This window comes from Epinephelus moara, chromosome 18, assembly GCF_006386435.1.
Source record: "Epinephelus moara isolate mb chromosome 18, YSFRI_EMoa_1.0, whole genome shotgun sequence".
NCBI lineage: Eukaryota > Metazoa > Chordata > Actinopteri > Perciformes > Serranidae > Epinephelus > Epinephelus moara.
Genome location: NC_065523.1, coordinates 91,451 through 105,564, shown reverse-complemented (window position 1 = coordinate 105,564; position 14,114 = coordinate 91,451). Strand labels below are relative to the sequence as shown.

Here is a 14,114-nt window from a genome sequence, read left to right as displayed (position 1 = left end):
CAACTGAGCTTGTGCGCACGGCACGCTTGAGCGCATCCGTCTGAGGCTGTGGATCAATGCCAAGTTTTACCACTTTATCACTATTCCCTCTAACTTGTAGCTGTTTTTTCATTATCTTTTGAATTTAATATGAATTATGGAACCGTTTTTGTCAACGTTTGTTTCCCCCGTTTTGTACAATAAATTATTGTTTAAAGTTTCAACAAGTTTCTTTTGGTGTGCGTGACACAAGTGTGTTTTGAAAACGACCGCGGACTGTCACCTGCTCAACGCAGTGTTTTGAAAACGACCGCGGACTGTCACCTGCTCAACGCATCAGTACCTTCGGATGCCGTGACAGCAATAGCCAATAATGTAAAAATATCATTTACAGACCGATTTAACAGACGATCACTGCTGCCCGACCCGCAGGTCCATTTGCGGGTCCCGCGGGTTACGGGTCGACCCGCGCATCACTACTCAGCTCAGTCTATAAGGCTGTACACAACAGTAAGGCTATAGACATTATATTCTATTCAGGCCGGCAGATCCAGCAGCGCATCGGCTCTACAGTTCACGGCACTGCTGATTAACCATTTTATTGCAGCACAGAGTGTCTGCCAGCAACCAATTACATGCAGAGGCTTCCTACAACTTGTTTCAATTGGTTCCGATTTAATCAGAAGACAAATTAAACAGGATGACTAGCCAATGTGAAAATCAAAAGAAAGCATAAAATAATGTACTGAAGGAGACTGTTGTGCCATCACATTTTTTTGTGGTTTGAGAGCAAAGATCCGGTTGCCGCTGTGCAAAACTCCGCAATACAAATCGGTCCGAAAACCCCCCGGAGTGACACAGCTAAAAGTAGAACTGCCAGAGAAATGTCCTTGATTTTAAAAATTTTATATGTATGAAAGCTGACATAATTTTTTGCTTGCTTTCACTTTTTTGTACAAAGCAGAAAAGACTTTGAACTGTGTAGTACTAAACTGTGGAGTTAGACCTTTAAACAATTTTTTTTTATCATTTGTGTCCAGGATTTTTTAAGTGGGGTGAAAAGCCTGCTCGATGATGCACTGGAACCATCCTTAACATAACCCCTTCCCTGCCTATAAAAATAAAAATTTTACGTAACTTTTAATGTTACGTACCAGGGTCCGACGTTAAGGTTTTTTTCCTACTTGCCCTGCCGGGCAAGTACTTCTCAAATCTACTTGCCCCATCTAAATTCTTACTTGCCCTGCCTAAGAGGTTCTTTTTCTGGCTGTGTGGTGCATATTTTCGCTCATGACTTATATTTTACGTCAGCAGAGACGCTCAGCCAATGGAGGCAGCAGTACATAAAAAAGCAGCACACTGCAACTGGCCCCTCCGAGGACAGAAACAGGAGAGGAAATACACGATTACAGGCCTGGAATTAAGTCATTTTTAGGGCAAGGCCACTTTGGCCTTTGATAAATACAAATTTATTGGGGCATCACGGCCAAAATGTGGGGCACCAAGGCCAAAACCAATGGCGCAATAACAATATGTGCTAACTACATTGAATGAAGACAAAACAATATATGTGTTGAAAAACAGTGCATGACTGGGGATATATCTCGTTTCTTGATTCATGTCCCTTATTTTTTAAGTCTTTGAAATCTCTTTATTCTGTTGTTATCTCCTAGTTATTAAGAAATTATTATTAAAAGAAGATTCTTTATTGTCCTTTCTCAGCACATTACATACATTGAAACGAAATTTAACCTCTGCATTTGACCCATCCTACTGTATACACTGGGAGCAGTGGGCAGCCGCAGTGCAGCGTCCGGGGACCAACTCCAGTTCTTTTGCCAATGCCAGTGGTCAGGATCACTGACAGGAGTATTCACCTAACATAGCTCACATATCTTTAATTATATAATTATTTATATGTCTCTATGTATATTTTTACATAAATCCCCAATATTTAATTTGCCTTTAAAAAAATCCTCTTCCTTCATTTAATTTGACAATGTTTACTGTATTGTATTATATGTATTAATTCTCTACAGGATCTTGTATGTTCTTTAATGTGTGTTCAATTTATTAAAAGAAAAAAACAAAAAAACATTTTGGTGAAACCTGCAGCAAAGTGAACCCTCTTCCTCAGAGAGGATCTCTGCCTCCCAGTTTGTTCCTGGCAACAGAGCAGAGTGAACCGTCTTTCTTCTCAGAGGATCTTTGTCCCATGAGAGCAGGCAGCATGCTGTTCTTATCTATCGCTCTGCTCTCCGTGTCCGCATTTAAAACATCTTTCGCTGGCGATTTGACAGTCACTAGAAGCACATTATGACCCTTTGTAAAAGTTTCTGTGTGGTACCTGTGTTCTACATGAGCTAACGTTAGCGGGTAAAGACTGAGAGGCTGTCCGGTATGTGTGTGTGTCCGAGTCGGTGCTGCTTGCCCGATCGGGCATGTCTGCGCAGGGTCTGCTGGCCTGCCGGCTATTTTTACTTGCCCCGAGCATTCGGGCAACCATTAATGTCAGACCCTGCGTACGTTACGTAAAATTTGTATTTTTATAGGCAGGGAAGGGGTTATGTTAAGGATGGTTCCAGTGCATCATCGAGCAGGCATTATGCCACATAGTATCAGTGCTAATTCTTTCGCCCACTGTGTATCAACAATGAGTTAATAATAATAAAAACAATGTTTTTATTTATTTATTGCTGAGGCAAATTAGAAATACCTAGAAATAAATAGGTATATGAACTCTATTAACAAGTTTTAAAATATAATAAAAAACACTTAACAAATTAACATTACAATAATATTAACTCTATTATTAAAGTCTGGTCTCTGTAGGCAGCCCAGGCTCCGCAAATGGCAACAAAAACATTTGGGTCCAGGCTGTACCAAGGGGGGGGCAAGCTAGCTCTGTTGTGTTTGATAACATTGTTGAATATAAACAGAAGTGACAACGGTGCTTAGCGTGCCTTTAAATAATAATATACACTACACAAATGAACGAATGAATGAATGAATGAATGAATGATTCTGTTACGTGTAACGTCCAATAGAGGGAGACATAGCATAAAAAAAAGGCACTGAAAGGAGGCACCGTAATGTGCGTTTTGTTTCGGTCCGGTAGGCATTGGTAGTATAGGTACCGGTTTCACATAAGCACCGACTTTCGGTACCCAACCCTAGTCACCACTCATCGCGATTTTGGACTGTGTGTGTTTAGGCTGGTCTTGTGCAAAATACATAAGAAATAAAAGAAAAACGACGTTATTTTTGAAAAGTCGAGAGCTTCCTGAATCCAGCAATACCAAATATCACAAGGTTTGATGACGTAATGCACCTGGGAGATACCATTTAACAGAGGAGGAGGGGAGCAAGGACATCAGCGTCCTCGCAGAGTGAGTGAGGTTAAATGCCACAGTCATATAAACACAAGCTAAGGCCTAGTCCACACGGACCCGTGTACTTCTGAAACCGTGTATTATTCTATGCGATTTGGCTGTTTGGCCACATGCAACCACACTTTTGGGCCCCCAAAACCGCGTTTCTTTGAAACCGGAGTCCAGGGTGAAGTTTATGGAAGACTCTGGTGCCAGCAGTTGCGTGTAGATAGGATAACCGCAGTATTTTATTACCCGTCTCCATTGTTTGACGTCAGAGCGATGGTAAATAGCTCTTTTCTTAAAGTTTACTAACTACTAAAATCCCACATCCTGTGTTAAATACAATGTATCTTAACTATATTTACAATGAAGCTTGATTCTGCACTCTGCACTTAGCCCGTATGTGAATGTTTACCATTGCTATGGTAACAAGTGACAGCTGACGTTAGCGTTAGTTAGCTTAGCTCAATCGTCCGACAAACAATAACCCATAAAATTATAATTCAACATATTTATACAAAATCAACAACAGGTACCAACAGTTACAGTCCTTAAAACCTTAGCTAATGTGTTGTCACAGGTTAGATTGTCAAAATTAAAGTAATAACAGCTGAAATCCCTGAGGAACTATGCTAGCATTAGTGACGGTTGCATCCACTCGTATGCAGTTACCTTATGTTACAGTTCCCTCAAACAATATCACGAAGCACAATACAAACTATATAAACAAATTATCTATTAAGGGTACACTACTAAAATCTGAAGGTGCTTAGGTGACATTTACCCACCTGAAAGAACAAATGAAAACAAACGGTGATTTTGCTCGTCTTCATTAGCTTTACTCTAGGTGTAACTGCCAACTGAAGAACCAACCGTTTATATACCCAGATTTGCTCTCATGCCTTTACTCAAATCAGTTATGCTTTAAATTGAATGGGGGGTATTCTGTATGGTATTTGTAAAGATACAAAATCAATATCATATGCATAAAATAATGTCACAATTGAGTGGGCAGATACACATAAATACCCTACATGTCACACTAACTTTATTTGTGAGCATGCTATCTGCTCTCTTTGGATGGCATATCCATCTGCTCAACCCAACGACCAACGAAGGAGGCTGCTCCTGTTGCTAGCTACCCCAACTACACTACCACGAAAGCAGCGACGGGCCTGCCAACGGAGGCTCTGGATCCGGCCGGGTCGGACCTCCGTTGGCAGGCTGGTCGCTGCTTTCGTGGTAGTGTAGTTGGTCGTTCAGGCGCCTCTGCTGTTGAATTAGGTCGGGCTATTTTTGTGGATCGGGTTGTTTTTATTTTTTTACTTCCCTATTTCGGTATTGACTCTGACTTCTGATTGGTTAAAATGGCCTTTCTGTTAGAAGTTACATCGCCACCTACTGCTTTGGCATGTGTACTACATCACTTGGTAGCAGGGTTTGCGGTTTCGTGTGGATATCATATTATTTTTTTAATCACACCACTTGCGTGGATGAATTTTTTTTGGAAACCGGAACCCGATAAACTTCGGTTTCAGAAGTACACGGGTCCGTAAGGACTAGGCCTAAACAGCCGTCACTTATGGACCTTTCGGTCTTTCAGCCCGAGTCAGCTACCCGGCCACCAGCAGCTACTGTTCACTGTTGTGGTTGAGTGCTTTTTGCTCACATTAGCTGCTGAACAAGAGGCCATAGCCCAACAGTGGCTGTCATTCCCTGGTTCAGCGGGTGTGTGTCCCGTGACTGTGTGTGCTGCTGGGTTTGCTGCTACAGAGAGTCTGTGGCTGTGCAGCGGGTCGTTCTTCAACTTGGTAGTTGTGCATGTTACTGTGTTTCTGGAGTAACAGCTAAGGAGAGTCTGTAGCCCGTTCTTTGGCTCTGTGTGTTTCTCTCTCTCTCTCACTCTCTCACTCACTCACTCACTCACTCACTCACTCACTCACTCACTCACTCACTCACTCACTCACTCTCATCACCCTCAGTATTCATAGTGAAACTGAAATGGCTCCAAACACCAGACCTGTAGGTTATTGGAGGATCTTCTATTTCTGGTCTCTTAATGGTGTTACTAACCATCTTGCAGTAAGCTATTTTAGCGTAGCTGCCTCCCAGTGTGTCTCACTGGAGTAGAATGTTCTGGTTTGGGGGTGGGAGAGGCAGGCATGTTGCTCTGTCCTGTGGGCTGCCTTGTTGAGCGCAGTGGCACTGAGAACATTATATTAAACACAGCTTAAGCTGTATATCTTATTTTCCAAATATAATAGAATAGTACAATGTATCGTTCAGTTCTTTTTGTATACTGAATGCAAAGCCTTGTACCGAACAGTTCAATACGAATACATGTATTGTGACACCCCTGGTATGGGGCCCACCTTCTGTTTACAAACTCTCATAGTAAAGCTAAACAGTACACTAAATTGTGTTTCTGAAATATTTCAGGCAAGAAATACGCAATACAGTAGCAGAATCTAGGATTGAATTTGATCAGCACTGCCTAGTTTTACAGTTGGGGGGGGGGTCCACATAAAACAGCAACACTAGGTCTTGTGGCGTGTGTTGGTTAAAAGTACACCCATTTAACTGAACTGTAACCATGCACTGTAATAAGCAGCAAAGTACACAGTTCATAACTTATACACACGTTCTGCAAGTGTTTGCCATAAAGTGTATTGATGTAGCCATCGTGATGTCACTGATTGGTTTAAGGACTCCTGTTTAGAATCCTTGAGTTTGTTATTTCAGCCTTCGCCATCTTATTTTTTGGAGTAGTGACCATGTTTGGACAAGAGGTTGGAGCTGTGGAGGAGGGAGGGATGGATCTGCAGTGTTTTCCCTATATGCATGAAATATGAACGCTGCTCCTGATATTTTTTTTTTTGTCTTATTTTCTATATAGCATCAGATCACAACAGAAGACATTTAAAGCTATAGTTGGTAATCCTGTTCAGAAACACTTCTTGTTATACTGGGTGAAATGGTCCTTCCATCCTGGGAGTAGTCAATACATAATGTGTTCAGAAAAAGGAACGAAAAAAATCTGACCTCTGTGGCAGCTGCAGGCCTGTACAAACTCTGGCCAATCCCTGCCATTCAGTGCGAATGGAAAGAACCAATCAGATGCCTTCATGTCTCGTCCTGCCCGAGCCCCTCTCTGTCCCTCCCTCCCTCTTCCCTGCATGCACTCATCACGTGTCACCGTTGCCGGAAATATTCAGCACACTCCTCAGCAGAAATACAGAGTTAGCAGGAGTTTGCTGAACAATGGCAGAGAAAATGCAGCCAAAAGTACCACTTCCAGCGTTGTAACGGCTCGCCCCACTAAACAGGCTGAGAAAACAAAGTCGGAGGCAGAAAAGGCTGCAACGAAAAAGGCTTTGGATAAAGTGAGAGGACAAACCAGACATCAACATCGGTGCAGCTTTTGAACGGTGGTGACAACTGAGGGAACTGAAGGGCCTGAAAAGTGATGCAGAGGTTGCTGTCTTTCTGTTGGACAGGTAATTATTTGTTTGCTTCGGGGGGATTTGTTATTTTACTCGGCTCTCCTCTACCCTGCTGACTTCTATTGCAGGATGCGTGTTCAAGTTTGTGGAGCCGTGGCTTTGGACGGAGCACTGACGGGAGGGGGAGGAGGGGGTGGAGCTTAGAGGAGGTGTCGCTTTCAAATCTTGTTAGCTCTCCAACATTACCAACTATAGCTTTAAGGTCACCTTTCCTATAGAACAGGTCTATACCTTGTCCTTTTACCAAACAAACTAAAAAGTCTTATGTTATTTATCTTATTTACCCAACGACATGTCATTTCTGTCTCTACATGGTCACGCGCTTACAATTCTCCTCTGCTCTCTGCATTGTGCACGGCAGAGTTCTGCCCCGATGCGCACACAGACACGTGCGCATACATGCATTTTCCTGACCGAACCCGACCCGAGCCTGACGCAGTTTATTACCTGATATAGTTATTGTTATGGACAATGTGTAAATGACCATCAAAAGACTGCTGTTAAGCACAGACAAACGCCGCTCGCACAGCAGCACAGCACAGTATGCACACTCAGTTGAAGCGGAACCTGTGTTGCGTTCAGGCGTTGTCACGTAGATAACAAATAGGCCATATCATATACTCCCTGCATTATGTATGTTATGTGATTTTACTGAATATGGGTTGGTTGTTAATATATTTTTGTTCATTAAATGTCAATTGTTTTAAAGATTATACTTTTATTATGTTCAATAAAATTGTATTTTCCTAAATCTTGAGACACCTCATATGTAAGATAGACAGACATTTCACCTGCTCATTACTGTGCACAAATGTACTGTATGCACTTAGTCCTAAAGAGCCCTTCTGGTGCCAGTAGATACATAGAAACATCCCAGCAGGCTGTGCTCTGCAAGCGTACAAAAAAGTTTTGTGCGTGTGAAATTTTTTTTCTGTAGACATGCTTCACCTCCGCTGCTACAACTCCATCCTAGGGGAAACATTGATCTGACTCATAGAATGTGGCGACACCTTGCAGGTGGCCTGTCATTCAAGCAGCCCTGCCCTCAAATATGCATAACTTTACGCCTTAGTAACATTCAAATGGGTGACTTATATAAAAAATTCACCCCTCGTACAGTTGTTATGAATGTTAAAATTAGATAAAGAGACCAAAACTGTTTTTTGCACCAAGCTGTAAAGTTGGCCATTTTAACATGGGGGTCTTTGGCCTGAAGTGGCCATTTGAGGAATTCCAGCTTGTGGCACTTCTGCACTGGCTTCATTTTTTCAGGCCCACAGGTTATTGTTTGGTTTTTGCTAGCTAACTGTTACCATGTAGCTTGACTGAACATGTTAACTGAGGAGATTTAATTAATCAATTTCCATTAGTTCTTTACAGCAAAACATTTTTTTTTTGATAAATGAGTTGTTCACTTTAAATCTTAGGTTTGCACACAGCCCATGCTTTCAGCTCAAAGTGCATGTCCCCATTAGTTAGTTTGCTAGCCCACATGGCACATTTCACACTGTATATTTGACAAATTAATGGATTTTTGTCTTCAAAGAACATCACTCAGAAAAGAGGTTTTTGAATTCTTATTTCCTCTGACATTAGTCACACACAAGTAGCTCATCATAATATTAAAGGTCTTTTTAAATTATTTTAATCTTCTGTAATCTTCAGTCATCTCAGGTTCCAGAGGATACAGTGAAGGTGTTACACTGCTAAGTTACTGGATGAAATACTATAACTTTTCACTGTGTGTCACCTGCTCAGAGTACTCACCTGTCGTAGTGGATTATCAGTGAGATAGCCTCAAACAAGATAGCATTCTTGGCATTGGAATGCTGCACCTTCTTGGACTTTGGTGGCTCCTGGGCCTTATTAAGGATGGTTTCCAGACACTCTACCAAACGGCCCTTGACGGCACCATCTTCTGGTGGAGGATAGCACTGCAACAGGCGCAGCAGCTTGCAGGAGAGCCATGGTGCAGGGACAAAATAGTAGGTGTAATCCTGTAAGTCAGTGGAGGCCGACGACACAATCTGGAGCACCAACAGAATTTTTTTAGGACATATTATGGTCAGTCAAAACTATAACCACGCAAGACACTGCTTAATGGTTTCAGCAAAGTGAAGCTCACTGAAATCCCTCCAAACACACCTCTTCAAAACTGCTTACAACCCCTAAAAAACTGTGCTCCTCTTCTTCCTTCCTGCATTGTTTTCCTTCTTATTTCATCTTTGCATTGTTTTTTTCCCTTTATTTTGTTGTTCTTTGTAAAGCATCTCTGGGTATCAAGATAAAGAACATATAAATCCAAAGTGTTGTTCATTCATTATTTTTAAAGGTTATACCTCTTTTGAAACATTTTAAATTGACAGGGATGCATGCTGCAAACATCTCAGAAAATCTGTATTGTGAGACTATGAAAACGATTTAGAAGCCCAGAGTGATTACTTCAGAATTTGGTCACACATCACACAGAGGACACACACAAAAAAGGAAAAAACAATAATAAGTCTGATCAAATACTATTTAAAGTTCTTTTTGCGCCTGATTGTTCATGAGACACACACACACACACACACACACACACACACACACACACACACACACACACACTCACCCTACTAAGTCGGGAAACGGCCAGGGAAACACAGGTCTTGAACTCATCTGGATTCTTCTGACTCAGACAGGTGATGAGAGAGATGGCTGCTGTAACCACACCCTAAACCCCAGACCAGACCCAAACACATGCACGCACAAGAGAGAAAGTAATAACCCCACTGATATATCACAGCTCAGTGGATACCAGTGATGCAACTGGTTTCATAAATTCAATATCAATTTCAGAATCGGACTGTGCTCACCATGTGTTGGTCGTTAAGCAGGTGTACCACGCGGGATGTCCACTCACCCATCAGCACCAAGTCAGGAGAGGTCTTATAGAGCCGCAGCAGACACAGAGCAGCTGACTGTTTCACACTGTCCATGGTATCACTGTGGTGCAACACACTTACATTATCAGCAGCTCAGTCATGTCACAGCTACGTCAGGTGACATGACTCACTCACAGCAAAACATGAGAAACAAAAACAAAGAGGATGACAATCATTCATTTTACCTCCCCACCTTCCAAAGAAGAAGTCACACTCACCCAGCAACCAGGATCCGAGGGATCTCACTAGCAAAGGCTTCAGCCATCTCGCGGCTTCCCACATTCGCGATACAATGCAGCGCCAGGCACATGAAGGTGGGGTTGCGGCTGGACAGGTCATTCTTGATGGCATTGTTAATCAGACGTATAAGCTCACTGTTGCTGTTCACCAGTACTGAGATGAATAGGTAGCCCTGGAGTAACAGAGATGAGAGAGCAATGACACCAAACAGTAAAGGCATTAAAACAGCATAGAAGGAAAACATAAATAGTGTTCAGTGTGTGTGCCATGATATTCTTCTAGCTTCAGTTTTGCTGCCGTTGAACTGCATTGCCTTATACTGAGAGGTGTTTCCAATATAAGGTTTACCTTAATTGATATTAATGGGTAGACTGCATTGGTAGTTTTGTTGATGAAATCTATGATGAAAATTCTTAACCCCCTTTTTTCCATGACAAAAACGAAATGGCTAAAAATAGATTTTGATGAATAAAACTACGACTAAATCTATGTTTCATTTTCATTGACAAGACGTGACGAAAATGTTAGTGGTGGACTATGGGCATTAAAGACCGAAAACAGCTGTGCTTGTAATTACCTTCAAATGCAACATGAGTGACACGCTGGTAAACTCCAGTAAACAGTAGGCACAAGGATGTTTCGCTAGCCAGCGAAAACACTCGGCAGAGTAGCGTCAGCTGTTGGTGCGAGTTGTGAGCTGTAATTCAGCAGTAAATAATTAGCCATCTGTGCCTGCTGGTGGAGCTGTTGAATGGATTTGTGGAGTTTGTTAGTTGCAGCGGTGGCTGTTAGCAGTTAGCTCCGGAGAGCAGCCACCGACCATTGGACTTCACAGCTGATCCCCGCAGGACTCCACTCAGACCAGATTAGAGAGGGTTTATGGTTTGATGCTGTTTGACAGGCAGTTAGGAGCCTCAGTTATCTGTGAGTGTAGCTGTGCTGGAAGTAAACAGTCTGAACTCAGATCAGTTTTCTCTGACAGAGATGAAAGTTTAGTTTTAATCACCAACTCTGTGAGAGGACACAAGTCTAAACCTCCAGACTAATATCTTGCAGATTAAGATAGAATTCAGGCTTTGATTAAGTTATTTCTCTGCTTTTTAACAGTGAGATCGATAAGTCAGAGTTTGCAATGAACCTATGTTCTAATCCTGGTCATCTCAGATTAGTTGTTTGTGGTGTCAAAGTTTTTGAGAGCATAAATAGTGGAGTTGTACCGATACCAATACCAGCATCGGAAATGCCTCCGATACTGCCTAAAATGCGGCATCGGGCATCAGCGAGTACAGCCTATGACCAATCTGATACCACGTAATGCCTCACGTCATTACGCATACGCACGCTATCGTTTGAACATCGCCATCGCGATGTGTGCATGTGCGAAAGTCACGTCGCAGGACAAGCGATATTTTCTCTTTTTTTTTAGAACATGCAAACTTTTGTTTTGCTTCAGAAAAGCAGCTCTGATGCTCCGCTCGTTGCTCCGCTGTGCTCGCCTCTCTCTCTCTCTCTCTCTGTCTCTCCCTCTCTGACAACAGCAGCCCCTCCCCCTCTCATGCATACGCTGCAGTCACACACTGAAAATGAGCGACATGCAAGAGGGAGAAACGGTAAAGGAGGATTTATGCCTGGTACACACTACACAACATTTCTGCTGGCTCTGAAAGTCACTATGTCACATTACATGATTGTGGAGTCATAAAACCGTGCCGTGACTTTGCCGACAGACATGACACACTACAAGATGGTACACACCAATTATCCCTGGTTGTCTTTCACGACGTGTGTGATGTCATCGGGTTATTCTTGTCCTATTTTTATTATTATTTGAGTCACTGTGTCTGTTCATGTGCCAGCCGAAATGTTGTTGTAGTCACCTAAAAAGTGCCAGCAGATGGCAGGAGCTACATGTGAAGTACCGTACGTAAACATAAAAGTCACTGATTTCTCCACAACAAGTTCCTGCAAATGTTTCACAATAAAAGCCTATTTAGAAAATGGAGGGATTCTCTCAGCCGAGATTATAAGGGGCTTTTAATTTAAAACAAGTTCAGGAAGTGCTGAGTTTGAAATGATGGCGCCATGCATTAACTTTATCAAGGCAACGGGAGCTGATAAAAAGTAAAAATATAAAGATACAGAAGGATTAATAAATAACGGACCGTCTATAATATAGTCTCTTTCAAATGAAGCTGGTAGCCTCTGCAGTTGTGGTGAGTAAAAGCCCCGCCACTATTTTTTAATTTTCTTACTTTAAGTCATCTGGTGAAAATTCTTGTATTTTTTTAATATTGCAACATATACATTGCAAAAAAAAAAAAAAAAAAAAATATCGCAATGTCAGTTTTTTTCCAATATCGTTCAGCCCTACATTCTACTGTAGCCTTTAAAATGTCTTTTTTACCAAATTGTGTGGCTGCACTTTAACCTCTCTCTTGATCTGTGTCGACACTAGATAACAAAAAAAAAAGTTTTATGGCATTCATTCTACTATTATGTATTTATTTCTTAATATTTTACATAGAGTTTTAGGAGTTGAGACATACAACAATTCATATGCCATCCATTTTTATTTTACGCGCTGGTATCGGATCGGTTCTCAGTATCGGCAGATACCTAAGGTTCAGGGATCGGAATCAGTATCATGAAGGAAAAAGTGGTATTGGTACATCTCTAATAAATAGAGAATTGTTGAACTTTTCAAATGATGATCAGTAAGTGTGTGCTTGTACACCACCCCTAAAACCTGTCAAACACTAAACAAAAATGACTAAAATGTGACTACAACTAATTTGCATTTTCATCTCAAGACTGAGACTAAATCTAAAATATCTGTAAAAATGAGCTAGCAACTAGCATATACAACATCAATCCATGACTACAGTCCCCACATCATGATCCTATGCTATTTGGGTGTGTGGAGAGTAAAAATAATCCCACATTAACCAGTGGGTGGTGCCAAAACATTACTAATTCCACATTGCAGAGTCATGAGGTATTAACATCTGATGCTTAGATTAGGTCTGTGAAGTCACAGTTTTGGCATAACGGTATAATTGTTCAACAAACAAGAATTCAGTTATTGCATGTTTCCTACAAAGTGGCTTGCATTTTGTTATACTGACAATGTCATTTTAGTGTACCCTATAAATTAATTGCATGGACAAAACATTAGAAACACCTTTGAGTATAACACAATACAGTTAAACAACAGCACATACTGAAGCCTCCACAATGACCATTAAGTTGAATCAACTCTTAAAACAGATTCAGCAAAAACTGAAAATTAGAACATTCCTGGAGAGGATTTGTTACAGGACTAGATTTGAGTGCATTGTTTTTTTTCCCCATCCTTCACCGCCAGACATTAAATAGATGATAGGAAATATGACAAAGATGCAACAAGGGACCCCAGCTGGACATGAACCAGAGATGTTGCAATTCACGGTCGCCATGTGGGTGCCACAATTGCGTTGATTTTTTTGTAAAAGATATTTTTGGGGGCATTTTTTGCCTTTAATTGATAGAACAGTTCAGCGTGAAAGGGGGAGACATAGGAGTGACATGCAGCAAAGGGTCACAGGCTGGAGTCGAACCCGGGCCGCTGCGGCAACAGCCTTGTACATGGGGCGCCTGCTCTATCCACTAAGCCACCCACACCCCACAATTGCTTTGATTTAACTATATTGACTTAAAAAGTGGTGCTGTGGAGTTTTCTTGTAAACAAACAAAAGTTCTGTTTACATTTACTATTAGTCAGGGCTGTCCCGATCTGATCTCAAGGATCAGTATTGGGGCCAATTAAGGCATTTTTTTAACTGACCAGGATTGGCTTCATTGAGCTAGATAGAGCCTGATCCAATACTCAGGACCCCTCCCAAATCTGACCAGTGATGACATGTTTAGCCGCATGTCATCATTTAATCGCTGGCTGTCCAGGTGGTGTCCAGCAAACGATGTGGGTTTCGTTAATAATTGGCAAACTTTCTGGGGAAAACCTGGTCTTATTAGGAGAGATGGCATTCATCCCACTTTGGATGGAGCTGCTCTCATTTCTAGGAACCTGGCAAACTTTATTAGTAAATCAAATCCCT

General features: G+C 41.7%; 1 protein-coding gene across 5 annotated transcripts in view; it reads right to left on the bottom strand.

Annotated features, from left to right (window-relative positions):
- Positions 1-14,114, bottom strand: part of ap2a1 (adaptor related protein complex 2 subunit alpha 1) — a 96,573-nt gene that overhangs the window by 47,676 nt on the left and 34,783 nt on the right. For all 5 annotated transcript variants that reach the window (XM_050070241.1, XM_050070237.1, XM_050070238.1 and 2 more), the window contains exons 3-6: positions 9,999-10,192; positions 9,712-9,841; positions 9,468-9,569; positions 8,624-8,883 (exon numbers count right to left, since the gene is read on the bottom strand). In XM_050070241.1, the coding sequence (XP_049926198.1) occupies positions 8,624-8,883; positions 9,468-9,569; positions 9,712-9,841; positions 9,999-10,192 (686 nt within the window). The remainder of the gene's footprint in view (positions 1-8,623; positions 8,884-9,467; positions 9,570-9,711; positions 9,842-9,998; positions 10,193-14,114) is intronic.